This window comes from Lampetra fluviatilis, chromosome 39 (genome assembly GCF_964198595.1).
Source record: "Lampetra fluviatilis chromosome 39, kcLamFluv1.1, whole genome shotgun sequence".
In the NCBI taxonomy this organism is placed as follows: Eukaryota; Metazoa; Chordata; class Hyperoartia; order Petromyzontiformes; family Petromyzontidae; genus Lampetra; species Lampetra fluviatilis.
The window spans coordinates 8,152,640-8,177,841 of NC_136313.1; the positions used below are offsets into that span (position 1 = coordinate 8,152,640).

Here is a 25,202-nt window from a genome sequence, read left to right on the forward strand (position 1 = left end):
CGTCATCATCATTGTCATGATCAACACCGTTGTCATCATCATCGGTATCAGCACCATCTTCATCACCACTGTTGTCAACGGCAACATTATCATTGTCATGATCAACACCGTTGTCATCATCATCGGTATCAGCACCATCTTCATCACCACTGTTGTCAACGGCAACGTCATCATCATTGTCATGATCAACACCGTTGTCATCATCATCGGTATCAGCACCATCTTCATCACCACTGTTGTCAACGGCAACGTCATCATCATTGTCATGATCAACACTGTTGTCATCATCATTGGTATCAGCACCATCTTCATCACCACTGTTGTCAACGGCAACATCATCATTGTCATGATCAACACTGTTGTCATCATCATTGGTATCAGCACCATCTTCATCACCACTGTTGTCAACGGCAACATCATCATTGTCATGATCAACACCGTTGTCATCATCATCGGTATCAGCATCATCTTCATCACCACTGTTGTCAACGGCAACGTCATCATCATTGTCATGATCAGCATCTATCCACTGTGCCCAACTGCTTGCTGCCGAGACCTGCAGCAAGAATGACAAAACCCGCGAATCTCTGCAGCGCTGTTGTTGCGCGGGACCTCACCATGAAGACGGAGAGCTTGTGGAGCTTCTCGCACACCGCCTCGCCCACGCAGAGACGCAGGGCATCGTAGCGGTCCCCCCTGCACCAGCAGGGATTTTCAAAAGGGAAAAAGCAACGAAACTTACACATCTGACAATTGACTTGGTGGGAGCTGTAAATACAATACTGTTGACACGAGTAAAGTTTCAGCCTTTTTCTCTCCCACAATTCCACAGATAAAACAATCTCCGTCGCCTCTGCGCGGCTCCCTGGTCATCAGAAGAAATGGCTATTTTAGTGACCGATGTGGCTGGAGCCAGGCTTTTCGATTCATATGCAATGTAATACATACGTACGTACGCAATACGTTCATGTAAATTGATCAGACGGCAGACGCCGCTCCGCTCATTACAATGATAAACCGTCGGTTGGCTCAGCTATCGGCTCTCACCATCAGGAGGTTGCGAGGTCACAAAGCCCATAATCCCCCTGGGGTCAATAAAACGAGTACCGCTTTGCGTGGAAGTCAGCGGAGGTTGCTCTATTAATAGACTGGCGCCCACAATAGGAAGGTGGAATTCCCACCGCTGGCTCAGGGCTATAAAATGGGAGATGCGCCCCGCTTTGATGTTCGTTTGAGAGGACGTCGCTTGAGAATTTTTGTTCAATACACACCGCAGTACCACGACGGTGAACGGCGGCGGGCTCAAGGTGGCTGACAAACCTTCAAACGTGAACAAGGAAACGAGCCAGCGCCCAGCTGGGTACAGACGGGAGCTGGAAAGATCGAACTGCCCGGAGCAGGCAGCTCATACGATACGCATTTCGTGCGTCGCCCGTTACAAAACTTTTTTTATTTTACCAGGTAGGGCCCACTGAGCCGCACACCTCTTTTTCAGAAGCGACCTGGCTATCACAAATGACAGCCCAATGAAGAGGACATTTATAGCAGCCAAATACTCCGAATCGCAACCACTGAAACGGCGACAAGGCATTGGAGCGCAAGGGGAAGGGGCGAACCATGACACCACTGGCGAGGGATGTGGGAGAAAAGGTCCGCGGCGAAACGTGGCGGGTTCAGCCGCTCCGACATATGTGCAAACGACGGCTCCTCCCAACTCACCTTGCCTTGAACCCTTCGCTGTTGACATTCTCAAGGTTCCCAACCACCTCCATGGCATCGAAGTACAACTGGGAGCAAAACAAAATGCGAGGCATTGAAAAGCAACAACGCAGACACGCGTATGTTAGGCTAAAGACGGGCACACGTAAATGGCACGGCAAATTAATCGATTAATATCGATGCTTATGAAACGTGGTCACTGGGTGGACGGACACCGCCGGTGTGGTGAGTGGACACCACCGGTGTGGTGAGTGGACACCGCCGGTGTGGTGAGTGGACACTGCTGGTGTGGTGAGTGGACACCGCTGGTGAGGTGAGTGGACACCGCCGGTGTGGTGAGTGGACACTGCTGGTGTGGTGAGTGGACACCGCTGGTGTGGTGAGTGGACACCGCCGGTGTGGTGAGTGGACACCGCTGGTGAGTGGACACCGCTGGTGAGTGGACACCGCCGGTGTGGTGAGTGGACACCGCCGGTGTGGTGAGTGGACACCGCCGGTGTGGTGAGTGGACACCGCCGGTGTGGTGAGTGGACACCGCCGGTGAGTGGACACCGCTGGTGAGTGGACACCGCTGGTGTGGTGAGTGGACACCGCTGGTGTGGTGAGTGGACACCGCCGGTGTGGTGAGTGGACACCGCCGGTGTGGTGAAGTGGACACCGCCGGTGTGTTGAAGTGGACACCGACGGTGTGGTGAGTGGACACCGCCGGTGTGGTGAGTGGACACCGCCGGTGTGGTGAGTGGACACCGCTGGTGAGTGGACACCGCCGGTGTGGTGAGTGGACACCGCCGGTGAGTGGACACCGCCGGTGAGTGGACACCGCCGGTGTGGTGAGTGGACACCGCTGGTGTGGTGAGTGGACACCGCTGGTGAGTGGACACCGCCGGTGTGGTGAGTGGACACCGCTGGTGTGGTGAGTGGACACCGCTGGTGAGTGGACACCGCCGGTGTGGTGAAGTGGACACTGCTGGTGAGTGGACACCGCTGGTGTGGTGAGTGGACACCGCCGGTGTGGTGAAGTGGACACTGCTGGTGAGTGGACACCGCTGGTGTGGTGAGTGGACACCGCTGGTGAGTGGACACCGCCGGTGTGGTGAGTGGACACCGCCGGTGTGGCGAGTGGACACCTACCCACTGCTGGATGGGGCCGAACTTCCCGGTGAGCGCCTTGAGAACCTCCTGTCCCACGACGCCGCCCAGCGCCGCGGTGAGCGCAGCCAGCTGCCCTCCCGCCACCAGCGCCGCACACTCCACGACCCGCCGCTCCACGCTCACCTGCACAACCGCAGCAGCACCACCGCCAACACAGGGGGGCTCCGGATAACCGCTCAGGATAACCGTTCCCGATAACCGCTCAGATAACCGCTCCAGATAATAGTGGCACCACAAACCGAGCTGGCCAAAAAGCAGTCATAAGATGCGGCCGCTTGCAACCACGCCGCGTGGCAACTTTTGAATGCAGCGAGATTCATTGATATAGCCCCGCTAAAACACTACAATCGGGAGAAATTATAGATGAAAGAAAAATGCCGGTTGATTAAAAAGCCTCGACGTGTCTCCCAGCAGCCGCCATCCACTTAGTAAATCAACGCTCGTTCCTCCATAAATCTGTTCCCCTGTGACATATGGAGCCATCGTTTAAACGAAAATGTTTTCTTCTGTTGAGAGGAAAGCAAGAAGGGGTATTAGAAATGAGCAGGGCATCTACGAATAGATCACCCTGGACAGGTGAGAATGTTGTAGCCATCGCGTTAACAGCGGCTGAGATGATAACGCTGAAAAAAAGCAGATGGAATTTAAATGCTTTGATATTTACAAGGGGGGGGTGAGACAATTAAATGCATCTCAGACATATAGGACATTGGAACAGAAACAGCTAAAGGCCAAATGCGCCGAGTGGTATTTTGAGAAAGTGGATTATTCAGACGCAGATTTGAGTGACGGCATCCCAGTGGGCAGCAACCGGTGATGCAAGCGCAACACGGCACCCACTCCGGCATCCGGGACCACATCCTGAACAACTCTGGCTGCCGCCTGATGATGCTGGCTGTTGTAATCACCGGCGAAACGTCACAGTACTCGAATTGTAAATGTTGTGGTGGGTTTAACTCTCCAACGCACAAGCGGTGTGCTGTACTAGTTACTGATTGGCACTTTTTGTTTACAAACCTTACTTACTGGCCGTGTCGGGTGGTGGCGGGTTTAACGAAACTTTTATATTTACGCGATCTAACCCAAAAAAAAAGCTCTATTATGGATGATATTGGTCGCGAAAGCCGACTGCGTGCTAAGCTGACCCTGAAAGGAAGTTTCTACACTCGTGGCCGCCGCTCAGTTCCCCGAGCCACTGCCCGACAATTTATCTTTCAAGGACGCTGTGTTCCAGACTAACGGGAAAGGTGGGGGGGTCCAGGATAGGGCGTCCCCCCAATGAATGAGTCCTTATCGCAGCGAGGCCGGCGCCATCGATAACGGGGACCGCCCAGAGCGTTCCGGTGCGGTGTCCTAGCGCCAATCCCCCCTCTTTGACAATCTAACTCCGCGAGGCTGTTTCCCAGCGCGGGGTGCACGTAGGAGGCATTTGGTGCTAACACAAGCCCCCTCGTCCAAATCTCTAAAGCCATGGCAGGCACGGCGTCCGGTACGGAAATGTGCGTGGGACTCCCAAGCATATTTTGCACACATTTAGATAGAGACGCCCCAAGATTCCGTTTGACGGTTCTCAGCTGAACACTCCTCCAGACTCGATGCAGCCCTTGAATAGTGAGGGGACGGGTATGGTGGGTACACCCGTGTGATACAGCTGCTGGGATATGAGGTGGCCAGGAGATGGCAGCACAGCGGTTTGGAGGCCAGTCAATTCACGCCTTTGGTTTTCTCCTGGTACTCCAATTACAAATTAGAGTAAAAGAATATATAAATGTACGGCAAACCCTCGCTTAATGCATGTTCACACAATACGTTCTTGCCATAACGTGGCTCTGCCATTGGTGAACACTTTTCACACAACGCTGAACATGCACCGTTACAATGCGTCACCGTCTCCAAAACACTTTGTAAATTGTGTCTAAGACATCCCACTGAAAAGGTCTTGAGGCTTAGTGCAACTTACATGCGCGAATAAATGACATTATTTAACTTCAGAAGGAGGAGAGGCTGCGTGCTCTGTAAACCGCTGCAATGAACCGCTCGTTGCGTCACCCGGGGCGACCTTCCGGGTTCGAGTGAAGCCGATGCCCCTTACCTTGTCACAGAGACGTTCACTCTCCGCTTCTGCCAAGCTGCACAGTGTCTTCACATCATCAGCGCACCTGTGAGCCACCCAGCCACACACACGTACACTCTTAAAAAACTAAGCAATCCCCCACAGAGTCGCGTCACTTTATAACGACTTGCGGGATGACTGAAAACAATAACGTAAGACACTTGCTCTTAAATACATGAGTGAGTATGCGTGCATGTGCGATCGTGCGTCTGCATGTTCGAGCGGGTGCACGAGTCTTATTCAGTACAAGTTCGCGAGAGTGCACTGGTCTTGTTTTGCCAGCGTGCTCTCGTGCGATTAGCTACGAGTGTGGACACAAGCGCGTGTACGTGAAGCACAGCCCCGACCTTTAAACCACGCGCGTGGGTCACACGCAGCGTGATGCAACACGCGTGGTCATTGTCACTTTGCAGTACCGTGGGCGTACGTCTAATAGCGTCTAACGCAGCCCACATGCTGCTTTGCGAAGACAGCGAGTGGAATCCCATACCCGGCTGTCGGCAATCTCTTATGCTGCTCCTCAAAGTGTTCCAAGGCCAACAGCGCCAAGTGGATCTGCAGAGGGGCCTGTAGGGACAGGGTGCAAGTAGTCGATGTCTCAAGTCGGTACACACAGGACACAGTGGAGATATTCGTGAGTTTTTGTTTGGGTTGTCGTTAAACAAATGGTGTTTGCTTGCGTTATCAATAAACTCGTGCCGAGGAAAATGTAAACATTTATCAGTTCTCCACGTATAAAATGCATAACTTCGAGCCCTCTGTGTGTCTTTGCGTCTGTTGGAAGGTACCACGCCGTGACCCATGAGGCCTTCGCCAGGTGTCCTTACGACACGCGCCGCTCACCCCATCGCACAGGAACGCCGCCGTGTGGTTTGAATGTTCGCGCGTGCCAACGGATTTAATTGTTACCAACGTTAAATTGCACTCAATGAGTGATTACATGGCTTACTGGAATCGACAATCGATTGCAACAAAAGTTGACCCAAAGTTCGATCGTAGATTAACAACCTAATTGCTTTACAGTCCACATTCAAGAGACTCGGGCGATGAACGGACTTTGCCTGGGTCGCTGTCTCGAGAAGTGAGCCTCACCTCTGGCTTGCTGTAGTCCACCACGAGACATGTGGGTTTCGCAAGCTGCTTTTCCAGCGATTCCTGCAATGGGCGATCACACACACAAGCAATGCACGCGCAGGACACACGCACCACTGGCTTTTATTCATCACGCTCATGTGATCGAGGTTTAAAAGCCACACGTCACCACTTAATTGGTAACATTCTCAAGACGATCGTTGAAAAGAAAACACGAAGTGGCTTTTTCAAACGTACTGGGTGTAAACACGCAGCCGGGGCTACATCGTCGTTTTGCAATCTTCAAAGTCGTGGCCTTAAATAATCTTCAAAACGTAATATCCATCACTACAACTTAACAAGAGGCAGTACGCAGTGTGTTTTATATGTGGCTACATAACCAAATCATCCTGGATAGTGCTTGGGTGACCACCGTGCATAACAGGTGTTATAGGATACGGGGCTTTGCTGTGGGTAGAAAATGGTAGTACAGGAAAATCCATGGTTGTACTGTATTTAAAGGTTTCCACGTCTATGGTTCCCACTTAACTTCATGTACACACACACCCGCCTACACACAAAGACAAAGATCCTCCATGTAGCCTTAACAGACCGTTGGGGAAAGTGCTGTTCGCGAGCACCTATGAAGGCCGGCACGGCACACGAGGGGGTGGGTGGCCAGCGCCACGCTTGGCCGCCTTTGTCTCCCCAGTGGCGATGTTTACACACCGCACCAGGTACTCATTTGACGCCGAGTCGACCTAGGGGAGGCCCAGAATGGGATCAGATAATCGTCAGTAGTGTTGGCCGTGAGAGTGAATCGAACTCGGGTCGCCGGGTTCGTAGCGCAGCGCGCTAACCTCTACACTACCGCTCCCCACCATCACCACCACCACACGTACACACACAATTACACTCGCACACAGACGGGAACTTACAAAGTGCACCATCTTGGGCACCTTGACCTGCTTGGCCATGCCGCCGTGCAGGTACGCGGGCAGGCTGGACGTGTCGCCGATGCTGAACATGTACGGGGAGAGCACTGCAACGCAGAGCGCGCAAGTCAGCGGGTGTCACGTGTCGCCAACCTCTCCTTGGGCCTCGCGGTCTCGTACAGCAACCATCACAGAACAAAGATCCCCCGTGTAGCCTCAACAGACTGTTGAGGCAAGTGCTGTTTGCGAATAGCACCTATGAAGGCCGGCACGGCACACACGAGGGGGTGGGTGGCCAGCACAACGCCCGCCCGCCCGTCTCCTGAGAGGCGATGTTTACACACCGTACCAGGTACTCATTTGAGGCTGAGTCGACCTAGGGGAAGCCCAGAACCGGTTCAGATAGTCGTCACTGGTGTTGACCGTGAGCGAGACTCGAATCTGGGTGTGGCTGGGTTTGTAGCGCAGCGCTCTAACCGCGACACTAACATTTCCCACAATGACCACCACCACACCACAGAGGCGAGCACACATGTGTGTGTGTTTGTGTGTCGCTACGACATTCACATTGAAACTAAATTCTCTCTCTTAACTTCACACGTCGTAGGTTTGCGCAGCCAACGTTGTGATTCACAGTAGACGTTTGGGTGAGGCCACGTAATAATGACTTTCAAAGCCCTGCAAAATGTCCCTGGCACGGCACTCAGTGTGAAAAGTTTCATTCCAATTTGTATAATTAAGTACAAAAGAAAAACTCAAAAAACGAATTTAACATGTGGTCATTTTCTTGGTTCTTTCGGTAAAGTCACGTAGAAGGGAAAAATTTAAATAATAAAGCAATAAAATAAAAATATTATTTAATATTTTCCCTTCTACGTGACTTTACCGAAAGAACCAAGAATATGAATCCCTGCAGTCACGAAAGCTTTAAATCTAAATGTGTAGTCATTGTTGACCGGACTGACATGAACTTGCTTCACTTGAGAACCCAGTTTCATCATGGGTGCGGGCTGTCTGCATTAAACTCTAGGATCTCAGCAGTGCCGGCTTTTAGTGTCCACTCAGAAGTAGCCACCTCTGCCGTTACGATCACTTTAATTTAACAACGAACAACACTGATGTGGGAAGTTGTCATCACTCGACAACAGGCGTATGTATCCGTGCGATTTTAATAGAGTTGTAAATCGACGGCGTGGCGGTTAGCGTCCCGTAAGATGTCAGGCCACCTGAATTCAAATCCCAGCGATGGCTCATATCAGTGGTGAGTGATATCTGAAACCGGTTTCCCTTCACCAAACCGCACTGACCAGCGGTTTTAAGCATCGTCAAGCAATCCCTGTAACTGACGTGGCGAGGAGAGGCCTTGAGCCAGGAACAAAGGTCTGTACACCTCCGATCATCGATTGAGGTCCCCTTGCATGATGGTAACGTTTTGGCAGCATTGGGAGTACTGCTAGATGAGGGCCATTCTTCACCACGCTACATTAACCCGCACACCAAAAGGACAGGGGGGTCACATGATGTTGTAGAGAACTGGGTGCGTGCAGCATCACACGACCGCGCGAGAGAAGGGCTGCTGATGTCACCGTACCTGTGACCGTGTGCGTGCAGCCGTTGAGAGAGGTCATCCCGTGAACCTCCTTAAATGTCAATCTGTCGCCGGTCTCGAGGCCGTGGGCACGGTTGTCCATCGTCACCACCACGCCCGGATTGGACTGCAGCACAGCAAGCGGGACAGACGCACCACACCCGCCCACAATCAGGGAGGCGGCAATGGTCGAAGCGTAGGTAATGAGTTGTGGTTTGATGTTATCCCAACCCGGTAACGCCTTACTCGCTCTCCCAGTAATCTTCACAGTCCTAGGCAATTTATCAAATCCTGACCAGCACCGTCGCCCACGCACCCACTGCCCCCCCCCCCATGACAAACCCCAAGAGCCCCCTTCATCCGTCTCCATCCGTCGCCGTTTATTTCACCCACACCGCCACAAAATAGCGCTCCGCCCACTCGCGCAGACAAGTGCCGCCACACAACCTCGTGTTGCTGTGTGCGTTCATCGTTTGAGATGACAAATACTGCCCTGCACAGCTCGCCTTTGAGAAACCGTAATATTGATGCAATGCAATCACAGTTGAAGGATATAATTTAAAAGTTTACAGAAGGAACATTACAAATAGAACTTTAAAAAATAAACGACAACTACACTCAATTTTCCACTTCGAAGTGTATTTAAAAGCATACGTAGCGAGGTTACCAAACAACACAAAATACACCATTATCTTCTTCTTTGAAGCCTTAAGTCCCTTGATTGCATGGGGGCAGCTATTCGGATTTGTATGTATGCATGTTGAAATTCTATCGCACCATACGTAGCCTACCGTGCAAATCGCAGGTGCGAGGGGAAGAAAAACAGACTAAACACAAAAAGCAGTTCTAAATAACGAGTTTTCAATCCAGATTAAAAAGTGCAGAAGCGTCATCTGAAAGCGCGCGACGCAGGGACTGTCATTGCCCGATGGGTATTTCCTCCCTCCACGAATTTCTACTCAGTGCCTCTTCTCTCGTCACATCCACTGTCCCCCGTATCTCGTTCCCCCGCATCATCCCACCTCACCCTCGCTCTGCCTCTACTCATTGCGGTGGCATCTCTGTGCGAGTCCATGAGTCTCTATAGGGACTCATATGTCTCTCTGTGAGTCCACGGATCTCGATGTGAATCTCTAGGTTTCTGTGCGAGTATGCATCTTATTTGTCTCTTCTCAACACACGCCCAAAACTCGTAAGTCTCACCTCCCTTACAGCGTCTCAAGAATATCTGTAATCTCTGCGAAAGTTCACAGTTCTTCATTACAATGAATTGTTACGTGCTCACAAAAAAAGCGTACGAGGCATCAATCGGCGTCTTCAGCCACCTGTGACACATATCAGTGAGCAGGAGTTCTGGAAGGCCCGAGGCCAAATGGCACGTGGGGCCCCCTTATTGATTAGCAACCAAAATATCAGCCCTGGTCTGAGGCCCCTCTTTTGTGTGGGGTTATTTTCCCCCTTTGAAACACCCCTCCCCACTATCCCCGTCCCTCTGGGCGGCCGTGTCGGTGTGACACCACGGGGCGGTGACTGACCTGCGAGATGCTCTGGATGAAGAATTCCTTGGGCGCCTCCCCAGTCGGGTCCAAAACCTCAAAACGCTCTCCAAAGTCGCAGAAGATGCGGCAGAATACGCCCCGCACGTCCGTGCTGATAAACTACGGCCGGCCGCAAACAACAACAACAACAAAAAAATCGCAAAGAAACACGCTCGGCCTTCCGGGCGTTCTCTCCAAACTTTCTCCCTGATACTGGTTCGGAGCGTCGCTTAGTCTGGGCGACGACGCAGCACGCTCGCCGTTGCCGTCTCAGACGGACACGTCATTACGGCATTCCTATTTACGTGCTCCGGGATGGGATAATGCCTACTCTTAGGTTTTTTCGGTAAAGTCACGTAGGTAAAAAAAAAATTACTAAATTAAATTGTGATTTAATTTAGTTATTTTCATTTTTTTTATTTTATTATTATTTTTACCTACGTGACTTTACCGAAAAAACCTAAGAGTATGAATCCTTGCAGTCACGAAAGCTTCAAATCTAGAATGGGATGATGACCTTCCACAATCTTCTTCAAGCATTGTTGGTACCAGCAAGCAAGCATCTGACACAATTCATAAATTAGAGTTGACTCTCACTTTTACAATACATGTGTGTGTATATATAGCTATGTAAAATCGTTCATTTAATAGTTGTTATTTTTTTCACCTAATATTTTCTGGGTCTCTCCCGAACGAGACTGGAGCAGGCAAGTGACAGACAGCGAGCGGTATACTGGATGTAGTGTGCCAGGTGCGGAAATATGTTCATCAACGTTAATATTTTTTTATTTGTATCATGCCCTGAATGCAGGACATCTTGAGATACAAACCAAAACAGACCTGGTTCAAATTAAGATTATTTCTGATTCTTATACATTTTATATGATTGGTCTATTGGAAGCGTTCAGGCTCGTGTACAACTGGCAGCCACGATCGTCTCAACAGGCAGCACAAGGGCCCAAAACAGCCTCAACGATTCTTGCCTTCAATCACAACCCTGAATCGTGACAATGCATCAAACCATGAAGGACATATGAGGATGAGTTGTAATGTGCCGTTTTGTCAAATAATTTTGGCTCACCATGTGAGTTATCAAACTAAAGCAAACTGTGCTTTATTTTACCAGGTAAGGCCCACAGCTCTTTTTCAGAAGTGGCCTGGCCACAAAATATAGTGTAATGAAGCGGCTTATCGTCATGTGTAAAAATATAGCAGCCAGAGAAAAATCCACGCGACCACGGAGAGAACTTGCAAACTCCAAATAAGTAGGTGCCAGGAGTCGGGATCGAATCGACGACATCCTGTATACCAGGCGAGGTAGTTAACATCTCATAGCCACCGTGATGATGAGAGAGAGAGACACACAGACTCCAAATATACAGCAGCACGCATCAGAGTCGGGATCGAACCCACGACCTCCTGTATACCAGGCGAGGTAGTTAACATCTCATAGCCACCGTGATGATGAGAGAGAGAGAGACACACAGACTCCAAATATACAGCAGCACGCATCAGAGTCGGGATCGAACCCACGACCTCCTGTATACCAGGCGAGGTAGTTAACATCTCATAGCCACCGTGATGATGAGAGAGAGAGACACACAGACTCCAAATATACAGCAGCACGCATCAGAGTCGGGATCGAACCCACGACCTCCTGTATACCAGGCGAGGTAGTTAACATCTCATAGCCACCGTGATGATGAGAGAGAGAGACACACAGACTCCAAATATACAGCAGCACGCATCAGAGTCGGGATCGAACCCACGACCTCCTGTATACCAGGCGAGGTAGTTAACATCTCATAGCCACCGTGATGATGAGAGAGAGACACACAGACTCCAAATATACAGCAGCACGCATCAGAGTCGGGATCGAACCCACGACCTCCTGTATACCAGGCGAGGTAGTTAACATCTCATAGCCACCGTGATGATGAGAGAGAGACACACAGACTCCAAATATACAACAGCACGCATCAGAGTCGGGATCGAACCCACGACCTCCTGTATACCAGGCGAGGTAGTTAATATCTCATAGCCACCGTGATGATGAGAGAGAGAGACACACAGACTCCAAATATACAGCAGCACGCATCAGAGTCGGGATCGAACCCACGACCTCCTGTATACCAGGCGAGGTAGTTAACATCTCATAGCCACCGTGACGATGAGAGAGAGAGACACACAGACTCCAAATATACAGCAGCACGCATCAGAGTCGGGATCGAACCCACGACCTCCTGTATACCAGGCGAGGTAGTTAACATCTCGCCACTGTGATGATGAGAGAGAGAGACACACAGACTCCAAATATACAGCAGCACGCATCAGAGTCGGGATCGAACCCACGACCTCCTGTATACCAGGCGAGGTAGTTAACATCTCATAGCCACCGTGATGATGAGAGAGAGAGACACACAGACTCCAAATATACAGCAGCACGCATCAGAGTCGGGATCGAACCCACGACCTCCTGTATACCAGGCGAGGTAGTTAACATCTCATAGCCACCGTGACGATGAGAGAGAGAGACACACAGACTCCAAATATACAGCAGCACGCATCAGAGTCGGGATCGAACCCACGACCTCCTGTATACCAGGCGAGGTAGTTAACATCTCGCCACTGTGATGATGAGAGAGAGAGACACACAGACTCCAAATATACAGCAGCACGCATCAGAGTCGGGATCGAACCCACGACCTCCTGTATACCAGGCGAGGTAGTTAACATCTCATAGCCACCGTGATGATGAGAGAGAGAGACACACAGACTCCAAATATACAGCAGCACGCATCAGAGTCGGGATCGAACCCACGACCTCCTGTATACCAGGCGAGGTAGTTAACATCTCGCCACCGTGGCGCCCCGAAAAGGTAACTTGTGCTCGTAAATGGAGATTGTTTTCTACACGCTTTTTATTAACTCCCTCTGTCTGTTGCTGTTGTCGTTGTTGTTGTATCCTCAAATCTTGTAACTCAATTTTAACCCACTTCCCAATGTGGTATCGACTGAAAACTTGGTATGCATATGTCATACTGATGACAATACTATATTCTATCATAAAATATATATTTTTAAACATTCTTTTTAATGAAATGTTATGTTTCGGCTTGGCTCTAATTGTCCATGCTCAACTAACGTTGGCTGTAATTGGCCACGGTCTCTTACATTATGGCAAGCTTCGGGGGCCACTTCCTGGAGTCGTGGAGTTCTGCCATTACGAGTACATTTCATAAAAGCGTGTTTTTAAACGAGTTTTTTTAAAATATTACTTGTTGTTGTTGTTGCCCAAAAAGTAATACAACGATGCATCGCTCGCTCTGTCAAAAAGGCAACGTGACCGCACGGACGTAACGGGATGGAATCCAGGAAAAACCTATCGACCGCGCGCTCTATCGGCGACGGGCGATTGCGTGCAGGCACCTCGTACCTTAATGGGAGGCCCCTGGGAGTGACAAAACGAGTCCAGCTTGCACTGCAGCGCGAGGGGGCAATCCGTCACGACCACGCACTGAGGAGAGGAGGGAGAGGAGGGGGTGGTGGTGGTGGGAGGCATCACGCGACACGGGAAAACGGCGAACGCGACGGCTGCTGCGTTAATTACCCACAAGGCCACGAGCGTGGCTTATGTGCTAATAACTGACAACTTATCACGCGTCAAGATCATTGTACCGTCAATTTTGCTCGGTTTCGTGACATCTTTGCTTATTTTACAGCGTTTTAAAGATCTTATTTTGGACCAAAATAATTGTGAACATAAACACGCAATAATTACCATTGTAAATGAATAGGTATATTACCCGTGAAACATGCTCGTTTCCTGCATCACAACAAAAAGCCTACGCTATTGCAGTAGATCATTTATTTATTGCGTAACTGGCTGCATGTGCGATATGAAGCGTAATAGATTGTAAAGTAAAGTTGCAATGATTATAAGACCTGTGACAGACTTAGTGTGTTAAGTGAACCGCAGTTGAAGAATAATTAAGTGACCTCTGCTCACACTGGATGTACATAACCGCACAAAAAGAAGAGAAATATGTGACGTGAAATTAGAAAGTTACAGCAAATTGGTATCGCTATCATGATCGCACCGTGAAAAATGATATAATTTTTCTATCGTCAAAAACGACATCACGGCAACCCGAAGGGAGCATGCCACGCCACGGTGGCGAGATATTAACTACCTCGCCAGGTACGCAGGAGGTCGTGGGTTCAATCCCGACCCTGACACCTGTATATTTGCAGTTTGCGTGTTCTCCCCGTGGTCGCGTGAATTTTTCTCCAGGTCCTCGAGTTTAACCCTCCACATTTAGAACCAACGTGCGTTGAGAGTTTTTTGCGGCCAGGTTGCTTCTGAACAATTGCTAGAATGCTAGAAAGCTCAATGGGCCCTTACCCGGTAAAATAAAAAGTGTAATATTTTAAAACGCTGATCAGCAAAACACGAGCACACGTATCGCTTGCGTTTTACCGAGAGCCGTGAACCAGTGCCAAGTCACGCCACGCCCACACTCATTCGACCCATGGGTCTAAAACATTATAAATTAGGGCTTCAAAACATTAACTATCCCGCATCTGCGAAACATAACGGTTCAGTCTAATTTATTCGGATTTACCCGGTGAGCCATTCGGTGTTATGTAACCACCGCCAAGAGACTTGAATGTGCACTCTCCAGCCTGCACTCTGCCAAGTCTGCTTGTATGAACCTCCAACTCGCAAAAACACTTATGGTCGGGCTGCTTCTCAGCTGTGGAATGCTGGAAAAATATATCATAAAAATGATATGACACGTCAATTTCTCATGAGAATAAAATGTAGGAAATTCCATGCTGAAGCTTACGAACGACGACTTTGAACCCGCGATAATACTTAACAGCAAAAACCATTTCAAAGATTATTTACATTCTTTCCAACTAAAGTGGAATATGCATGAACTCTGTCCATCCCTCTTGCCTATAAAAGGGAGCATGATAGACCCGTACCAAGATGATCTAATAGCAACTAAACTTTGGCATTAAGTCATCTTGCTAGTCAGAACTTACTCTATGGATAACCGACAAAATGTATTTAAAGGGCTGCCCAAAACATTCCGAGGAGATCCAGCGCTCGAAGGATTGGTCCTGCCTGGCCAGGATATGTGCCCCTTCCCTCCCAACCACGTCACACATCACGTGCCACGGGACGTCTTCTCGTTGTGCGGCTTGATACGCGATGTGATTATCGCCAATTAAATACCCTTTGAGGACAGACTCGCGTTGGAAAGCGTTACAGGATCCATGCGCTAGCGTGGTTTTTCTCCATCGGTTTACTTTTTTTCTTCTTAGGAAACGCGTTTTTCTGAGCCGTTTGCCAACGCCGCTGCTGTTACCTGGTACTCTCTCAGGAAGGCAAGGTCGGTGTCGTGGTTCAGAGGTTCGGTTGACGAGCGCACCCTCACGTACGGATTCAGCTCCTTCAAGCGCTCAAGAGATGCCACGGCCCTGTCCGACACACATCATCACAAATCAACAACAAAACGTGGCCAAAGCCTTGCTGTGTAGGTGGTTACGAGGAGTCTGCACGACGGCTCAGCTCACATCAAACACAAATGCCCCACGAATTAAAGAATATAGTCATCAACAACTGGCCAAGCCAGACTGTTAAGGGGTCCTTCCATGGAGTTCAGGGATTCGACTGGACAAACACCCACATGGCACGCTTCTTAACACAATTGCAATATATGCTACCTAACGACACGTAAAACTTTTCAAATGTATTTAGTCAATATTGCATAAGAACGATCTAAATCAAGACGTTGATGTTGGTCAGCCGTGCGGTATGGGTTTTTTGTGGTGGTTAAAGGGTTTTGTGGTTTTGAGGCATACAGACCGATGAACGCATTTCCCAGGCACAGCCAATAAGCAGGCAACTGATCCCTTAAAACGTCACCTGTTCCGCCCAACGTCATCTTCTCTGAGAAAGAACTGTGTTCCGAGGTCCGCGATGGTGGCCGATTTCGTGTCGTGCACATTCAGCAACTGGCCGGACAGCGTGAAAAAGAGGTCGTTAGTGCAGCAATAAAACCAATTGCAGCAGCATGCAGTTACACACTTACGCCAACCTTCGCTCAGTGGGAAAGATCAATGGTTCTCCTCTGCTGCCCCCATCGGCTGGCACTCCCTTACCCCAGACATGCAAATTCAACCCTGACGAAGTTTGGAAAGCTGAATGGAGTTCAAAAGAACTCGCAAACAAACACTGCTTGTGAAAGACCCAACAGAGAAGATCCCCGGTTTTAATCTTCCACGAAGCTCGTGGTCCACCCTAAACTGCATCCACTGCACAAATCGTGGCAGGAGATGCGGATACCCAATGCACAAATTAAAAATTTAAAAAACTCTTTGGTAGTGTGCGACTGCGGTTATCCAGAACAGACCGTACAACGTATAACTACACAAATCCCCGATCCACAAATACGAAGGAGACAACACAGCGATGATGATACTGCTCCTGATGCGGTTATCTGGCTGGACCACGTGAAAGTGAAATTGTAGTTGTTGCTCTGCATCGACATCAGCGGCCGTACGTCAACAACAACAAGAAGGCCCCAGACGTTTATCACGGCGACCCCCTACCCCTTTTCGAGTCCCGGCGCAAGACTTTCTTTCCTCAACCCATAACTGACTTGCCTCTCTTTACGAATTCATTCTGCCCACCTTTTCTGTACACTCTCCGTTGATGCGGTCGCATTCGGACGATGTGTAAAGCAACATTTGTATTGTGTCGTATGACAGAGTAATTTATGCGATTACCTTTACACCGGCCAACACAATATTCTTGGCTGCAAGAAAACAAAATGACAGTCAATTAGCAAATTGCATATTTGTTATGATTACGTCTAACATTTTGAAGGTCACTACCACGGCCATTGGTCGGTTTTCTGGTCAAAACATTGGTGCAAACACAATAACAAGAAGTGCACAACTGGTTCTTGGTTGTAGACATGTCGAGGAAGAAACAACCAAAACACCCAAAGAGCTTTTTCTCGTAGCCTCGTGCCTACGCTGTACGGTTCCAGGCTGTCTGATATGAATATTTGTTCATGAAAAAAGCCACTCCAGTCATGTGCTGGCACTCAATTACAGCATTCTAGTGATGTCACTGCACTGATGCATTAAAACGTACGAGAGCCAAGTTGCAGAGATGTCACCGGAGCGCCACAACGGAAGGCCTATCAGTAAGTTAATGTCTCGGTAATGACGGAGCCTGTGTCAGGGGCAATCCAGACACACAGCCTGCGTGCATATTGACAAGAGGTGTTGAATGTGTTTTCTCAGGATGCGTCTTCCGTTCGTCAATTTAGCGAAGACGCTAGGCTGACACGAATCATTTAGCGGGACGCCGAATGCCGCGGACTGACGGCGCCGTTGTTACGTCCCGAGAGAAACGGAAAACTCGTGCGGCACGAACGTGCGTCGTGATGGCGGGGGACACCCACCGATCTCCACGCCGAGCCCGCCCAGCCCACTCAGGAAGACGCTGGAGCGTGCCATCTGCCGCATCGCATCGTCGTCCAGCACATAGCGCTGCCGGCTGCGATTGCACACAATCACATCACACCATCACATCACTAGAATCACACACGGAGTCATGAACGTGACCGGCCCAGTGTACAGCTACGGGGGGGGGGGGGGGGGGGGGGGAGTACCCCAGTGGTGTCTTGTGTTTTTAACCCTTTCCCATTCTGATGACGTACACATACGTCATTGTACACGTACGTCATTTGAACGGAACCAGAAGTAAAAAAAAATGACTTTTTCAGTACCGAGGCTCCCACAAGGCCATGCAGGAGAGCGTGTGGCAGTTTGGCAGCAGCTATGATAGAGTGCGGTCGTGTCGCTACGTTTCTCTGTGGTGAGAAAAATGTCTTTAAAAACGATGCAACGCCTCTCTAAATAAAATTAACGCTAAACTGCTCGCGCGTTCTGAGATTCAGCGGTGAATGGGACACCCCACCCTGCACCTTGCAGACGGTGTTAACAAGCGATGTTGTTTGTTTGAGCACTCAAGAGCATATGGACACTAAAGGAAAGCGCTTTCTCCAAGTGTTGTGATTGCCCTGTGAAAGTTTAGGACTTAAGCTGCGGTTATTTTGTCCCCCGAATCACCTTACACTGATATTTTGTAAAGTTGCTGCTTCTGTGAACTTACAAATAAGAGGTGTCTTTAATAGTCACTTCAAAAAGAATCAAAGTGATTTCCTGCTCGAATGAGCAGTGCGGTGGTGCTCATCTCCCAATTACAGCCCTGAGCCAGTGATGGAAATTCCACATTCATATGGCAGGTGTGAGTTCATTTCCCACAACGTGGTACTAACTTTATAGACCGAAGAGAGATGATGGGCTGAGTCAACCTACTATAATGATTTCAACTTGAAAACCTTCCGAACATCATCAGCCATGGTCTATCCACTGATAAATGCTGGGCCTCGCCATACCAATGCCATCCTTCACGGTGCTGCGGTGCCACAACCAACGTTGCTCCGGCAGAACACATTCCTGCGGAGGGAGCTGGTAGGAACGTTGGGTTGCTCGGTCAATGGCCAGGGTCAACGGCGGCGTGGTGTATTCCGCAAATATGCCCGACTGTGAGGGCGGGCACAAGCCGGCGTGAGTAGGTTAAACGTTGAGTTTTATAAGGGCACCACGGGGTGACCAGCCCCTCCCCACCCAGCCCCACCCAGCCCCTCCCCATCCAGCCCCTCCCTCCCCACCCACCCCACCCTCCCCTCCCCACCCAGCCCCTCCCTGCACGACGGACGGACACAATAATCCCCTTTGGGCTGGTGTAACCAGGAGGTTCCTACCAGTAAAAGCCAATCTCAACACTTGACATCCGCAGCGACCATGCTCCCAGGCAGTGATTGCACATCGCGTAACGCAAACTTGGTGTAGCTTTTACATCTTCATAGTTATTTTAATATTTTCAATCGATCTATTTTTTTTTTATTAAAGCCTTAGTTTGTGAGAACTTGAATGAATGAATATATTACCACTGAATAACATGCATTTGTATGGTTTGCAAATTCCAGGCATTATGGTATTAGTTTCTGTTCTACAATCTGATTGACAGCATGTATGTGGTCCATAGTAGACATTTGAAACCAGCTGTGCAAGTGGTTGATGCTATGTCACCAAAGGCCCAGTCAGCAAAAATAAAGATCTTCCTTTCCTCCGAGTGACAGGATGAAAATCACCTCCATTTCTATGATTTTTAATCAGGTTGTAATTTTACACTAATATTTTTCTCATTCGTACACACAGGTTTTATAACATGACAAGTGTAAAGTACCCATACGAGTCATAACAAAGCAAGGTTTGCGCGCTCAACGATTTGCTACGTGTTGAGCTCACCTGTACAAAGAATCATCGATATCCATGTTGGTGGCATCCATCACTGGTCCTCTTGATCGCACCTACACGGGGAGACACGGCACCAAAACAGCAAACGCCAATAAATCAAAATGAAAGGTATTCAGTCGCACGGTGGACCTGTCGTCTGTTGATATAATCTAATTTATATTTGCAGAGCACCTTTACTCAAGGTGGTCGGCATGGCTTACAAAACGATGACAGAATGGAATGATGAAGTCGGCATGAGTGTACAAGGCGTGAGAAATCACAGTGATAGAGTGCTTAGGGATCATGAAAGGGTAGGGGAGGGACGGAAAGGAGTGGAGGGGCGAGGGAACAGGAAGAGAATGGGCAAGAGATAGGATGTGAGCTTTAAGAGAGGAAGGGAAGGAGGTTAAGGAGAGGAACTGCTCACAACGTGGACACTGCCCAGCAGCAAGAAACCGCTGCCCCCGTCGGAGCTGCGGAATTCTGAGGTTCGGCAATGGAGGAGCGGGGATCGAATTGCATCACCCCGTTGCTGCAACAGTCTCTCCAGTTCTCCCTTAATGAGGACCGTCAACACAGCTTTCATTCACACTACCAAGGCCCCGTGCATTTGCTATTAACGGCAATGCACCATTATGTTTCCCCTTTCCAACTCGGGTTGAAAGCAGTAATGCATCAGCTCCGTCCAGTTGCCAGTCTGTAACGGGGCGGGGGAGAGCACGATAACTCCTGTGACGACTGAGATCGAATACGAATGACACTTGAGTATAAAGTGGGACAAAGCCTTGTCCACAACTTGGAGAATAAGCCAGCGCCAAAACGCTTCAACTCCGCGTCCGCACCGGTGACCCAGGGCCAAGCGTCACCACTCCCTCTCCCGATGGCATCACCGCGCGTGACGCCACCTCACGACACCGTGCTCCGTGCAACGTCATCACCTCGTCGTGCACCTCGTAAGCGAGCCATCATTATCGCTCTCGTTAACTACCTCGGAGGGGAAACACGCGGGACTTCATTTCAGCTAAGCGGCTCTGTTTACAAAGACGACCACGGCCCCGAGACGGCATCCATGCGTATGCACGATTTTTCCTCCTCGTCCGAGTCACGCACCCTTACCAGACAGTGCAGGATGCCAACGTGGTTAACCTCATGATGACGGTGACTAATCTGTAAAGAATGAGCGTTACTTCCTCTTCAGTGAAGGATTTCGTTTTCGTGCAAGGATAAATCACGCCGCAGAGGTCACGGCCTTGGCACTTCCTACTGTACGCCAGAGTGCACACCTGTGCAGAGACACAGGGGTCTGTGCCCTGCAGGTACAAACTGCACGGCGAGTCTTGTACTCGGGAGTGAGTACAATGGTAACGGGCACTATATGCAACCACGCTCACCTCTGGTTTATGTTCAAGCATCTTTGTTGTTACAAATACCGTATATAAAAACAAATACAGTATACAAATTCTAGATTTGAAGCTTTCGTGACTGCAAGGATTCATACTCTTAGGTTGTTTCGGTAAAGTCACGTAGGTAATTTTTATTTATTTATTTAGTTATTTTCATATATTATGATTTTATTATTTTTACCTACGTGACTTTACCGAAAAAACCTAAGAGTACAGTATACAAAACCGAATTAAATAGAAGATGCATATCATCTGGTTGAACTAGGCATGAACAAATACACCTAGGAATGTGGCTCTTTATAATAATTAGGCATAAACCCTGAAACCTCAGTGGTGCTTTAGTCTCTGGCTCTATGAGACTCGTGCATTAACACTGAACACAATAATCTCGGGCGTGCCTTGCTCTGGCTCAAGAATCAAGGTTTGAAAGTGACCGTGATTTATTCCGTGGCTATTTCCGAAACACTTATTCACGCGGTAAAGGCGGCGTTAAAGTTCTGCTGTAGAATTGTGGCCATGTAGAGCGATTATACGGCTCGATAGATATCTGAAGTCTATGTAGATGCAACCTTTATAAATTCATAATCAACGTTTTTGGTTTAGATCGCGTTATTTATAAATGTGTCGTAACCCTCCACCACCCGACACGGCCAATCAGCAAAAAAAGTGTCACGTTGACAAAAGACAAATAGTTCACTACTTTAGCCCACCGGTGTGTTGAAGCGTGAATCCACATGAATACTATTGGTCGCGAAAGCCTACGTGTTAACCCTCTATATATATCAGACGTTTCTTAATTAATTAAATCACTATACATCAGACAGCTCTTTGTGCATCCGAGTATTGATTGATGTCTATGGCTCTCTCCGATTGACAAATCGAATATCTAGGAATCGATAAGTCTCATTCTCTATGTGTCTCATTGTCACCACGAGTCTGTAGTAACATCCGCGAGCCTCCGAGAAACTCTCTGCATACAATATATCATCTCCGTGATTCACCCGGGGTATTGTAATACACCGCCTCTTGTAAATCCACTGCTGTACGAAGGCCTAATTGACCACACTGGTCACTACGAGTTAGTGAAGAGGGGACCCATTCAGATACCGCTCGCCAATCTGTCAATCACGACAAGTCACACGGATCTCCTTGGGCCTGATAACCTCGATAAGTGTTCGTGTCTAGATCAATAACGCAAGTGGATTGGGGTCTCTACGAATCGCCAGTCTCTCTGTGGGTGACGCCGAGCCCCGCCGATACTCCGAATCTCCACGGATCCCTCGACTCTCGATGAATTTGTCGGACTTGTGCGAATCTCCACGACCCCCCCCCACCCCCCCGAGTCTCTCTACGACCGCGGCGACAGCTGCAACTGCACTCACGACGACAACGGCAGCAACAACAACAACGACGACAACAACAACAACAATAAACAAGAGAGACAAACACGGACCGAAACACGCCACTCCACTCCCAAGGCCGCGTCTCGCTTCCTGGTTGAGTGCGGACGGCGGCTGCGAGGGGTCACGCTCCGTCACAGCTGGAGCGCGCGGTCATAAAAAACAACAAAAAACGCGTTTCGTTTAATGCAGTCGAGGCAGCAGCTTCCGGTGTGCGTCCGCTGTTTAAAGGCGCAGCGCTGCAACTGCCTCGCTCGCCACTACTGCTGACGGAAGCGGGGTTCAGCCCAGAGCGGTTAGCGCGGTCGCCTACGTACGGTGCAAAAGAAGTTCAGTACAGTGCATACATACGAGTGAGTGTGTGGGCAGAGGTGCGTCTGCCCCCAACTCGTGCACGCAGGCCGCACGAAATCAGTCGATTTTATTTCCTTAACTGTTTAGTTCTTTCGGTAAAGCCACTGTAGAAAGAAAAATAAATGTAATAATATGATTTTATCTTTAAACGTGACTTTACCGAAAGAACCAAAGAATAATTCCTGCAGTCACGAAAGCTCCAAATTAAGTTTGTAATAATAGCACACGACGTTTCGATTGCGACACAAGCAATCATCAGGTACAAATGAAAGAGAAAACAAACCTAGTAAATTACTCTTTGTTTTTTTCGGCTAAGTCACGTAGGTAAAAAATATGAAATAAATTAAAATGAAAAGAAAAAAAAGATTTTCAAACATTACTGAGGCGTCACACGCCTCAGTAATTTACCATAGAAGGCTACGTACGGCGCGAAAGAAGTTCAACGTACAAACCTGGCTTAACAATAGATTTCCAATGTGATCCTTGATTCGTTTTGTGGATGTGGAAATTCCACGTTACGGCGGCAGGGCCGAGTGCATTATTTAGTTATACGCGTGCCGTGGGAATTCCACGTGTCTATATCTGAGGGTAATGTGTTTACATAGAAGCACCGTTGACTTTTGAGTCTTTAACAAATAAAGATGCTTAACCACCACCGCTGGATGAGAATTTGTGGAGGGTAATTTGCCTTGCTTCACAACAGCAAAAAGTCAACATTCTTGAATAACACTGTAACTTTAAAATGAAACAAATACGATAGGCGACGTTTTGGGCAACGACCCTTCTTCATAGCGTACAAATTCGCCACCAAGGGTGGACGTTAGACGCTCACTGCCCACCAGGTATCCCCGCAGCAGCCTATAGCGCCTGTTATGCATGATGGTAGCCCATCTAAGCCATAGTCTCAACCCTGCTCGGCTGCTGAGATTAGACGAGATTCAGCACATGTCGCCGAATTCTCTCGGGCTACACTTTGTGGCGATCGTTTTAAGTATGCGGTGGTGATTCCATGTTTATCTGGCAAGGCTCAGTACGGTCTTAGCACAGCACATCAAGGTGCGGAGTCTCAGAGGGTACCTATTTTTTGTCGTCACAGGGGGATGATGATGTGCTGTTTCGGAAACCATGTCCAATATTATTTTTACACAGAACTGCCAATCAATTAAAATCGAAGGCATCCTCGTGAGTAACTGCATTTGCTGTTTCAACCTTTTGCCGATAATATCTGACAATACGTGGAATTGTGGCGAAGCTGATGTTAGTCTATGAGCCCATGCCGGCTATCTCCCTTGTCGGTACCACCTGAAGTGACATAACCTTCTAGAATCAGCATACTTGTAGTGACATAGAACTGACTGTTGGATAGCAGCAGCAACTGCAGGTGGGCACTTAGCGCACACGCCGCTGAGCATGTAATGTGGGTGTGCCGGCAGGGCGAACGAACTGGGGCAAGGGTCACGGTAGACCTCGTGTGGAAGCCCCCGGAACCCTCTAGAGCAGGGGTCCCCAACCCCCGGGCCGCGGACCGGTACCGGTCCGTGGCCTGTTAGGAACCGGGCCGAACAGCAGGAGGTGAGAGCGGTGAGTCCGCGCGTGGCCCGCTCCCATTGTTTTATCGACCACTTCCGTCCACGATTCTTTCCCGCACTGCGCACTTGTCTCCGTCACCGTGTTGGTGAGCCCACAAGCTGCTAACCCCTAGTAGCCACAATGAGTAAAAAAAACAAACGTCGCTGGAGAGCTTCTTTGAAAAGGGGGAAAGACCCAATGATGACCCCCCCCCCCCGGTCCGTGAAAAAATGGTCTTCTACGAAACCGGTCCCTGGTACCAAAAAGGTTGGGGACCGCTGCTCTAGAAGGTTCGAGAACAGAGGCGCAGCTAGCGCGGAGCCAAGCCGCGCCGAGAGGAATATAAGGAGGGGAGAGTGAGAGGTATGGGCTGCAGGTTATGGGATTGAAATTTGCGTTCACGCAATCAACAAATTATGGACTGTTTTCGTCAATTAACAAAATCGAATTTTCCGAATTTGAACGAAATTTCACTCTTGCCACGCACCGTGAGATCAAAGACACCTGGGTGGCCGAAGCGTCGTCATCCTCCCACGGTAGGGTCACGGTGTCTGCGGTAGGGTCACGGTGTCCGCGGTGGGGTCACGGTGTCCGCGGTGGGGTCACGGTGTCCGCGGTAGGGTCACGGTGTCCGCGGTGGGGTCACGGTGTCCGCGGTGGGGTCACGGTGTCCACGGTGGGGTCACGGTGTCCGCGGTGGGGTCACGGTGTCCGCGGTAGGGTCACGGTGTCCGCGGTGGGGTCACGGTGTCCGCGGTGGGGTCACGGTGTCCGCGGTAGGGTCACGGTGTCCGCGGTGGGGTCACGGTGTCCGCAATAGGGTCACGGTGTCCGCGGTGGGGTCACGGTGTCCGCGGTGGGGTCACGGTGTCCGCGGTGGGGTCACGGTGTCCGCGGTGGGGTCACGGTGTCCGCGGTAGGGTCACGGTGTCCGCAGTGGCGTCACGGTGTCCATGGTAGTGTCACGGTG

General features: G+C 49.6%; 1 protein-coding gene across 2 annotated transcripts in view; it reads right to left on the reverse strand.

Annotated features, from left to right (window-relative positions):
- Positions 1-22,412, reverse strand: part of UBA6 (ubiquitin like modifier activating enzyme 6) — a 42,719-nt gene extending 20,307 nt beyond the window's left edge. For both annotated transcript variants that reach the window (XM_078874625.1, XM_078874623.1), the window contains exons 1-16: positions 22,363-22,412; positions 19,519-19,580; positions 17,604-17,698; positions 16,918-16,946; positions 16,055-16,143; positions 15,495-15,606; positions 13,553-13,633; positions 10,114-10,236; positions 8,582-8,705; positions 6,994-7,097; positions 6,077-6,139; positions 5,475-5,551; positions 4,964-5,030; positions 2,851-2,994; positions 1,720-1,787; positions 618-696 (exon numbers count right to left, since the gene is read on the reverse strand). In XM_078874625.1, coding sequence (XP_078730751.1) covers positions 618-696; positions 1,720-1,787; positions 2,851-2,994; positions 4,964-5,030; positions 5,475-5,551; positions 6,077-6,139; positions 6,994-7,097; positions 8,582-8,705; positions 10,114-10,236; positions 13,553-13,633; positions 15,495-15,606; positions 16,055-16,143; positions 16,918-16,946; positions 17,604-17,698; positions 19,519-19,559 — 1,296 coding nt within the window. In that variant the 5' untranslated portion in view covers positions 19,560-19,580; positions 22,363-22,412. The remainder of the gene's footprint in view (positions 1-617; positions 697-1,719; positions 1,788-2,850; positions 2,995-4,963; positions 5,031-5,474; positions 5,552-6,076; positions 6,140-6,993; positions 7,098-8,581; positions 8,706-10,113; positions 10,237-13,552; positions 13,634-15,494; positions 15,607-16,054; positions 16,144-16,917; positions 16,947-17,603; positions 17,699-19,518; positions 19,581-22,362) is intronic.
- Between the last annotated feature and the right edge of the window lie 2,790 nt (positions 22,413-25,202).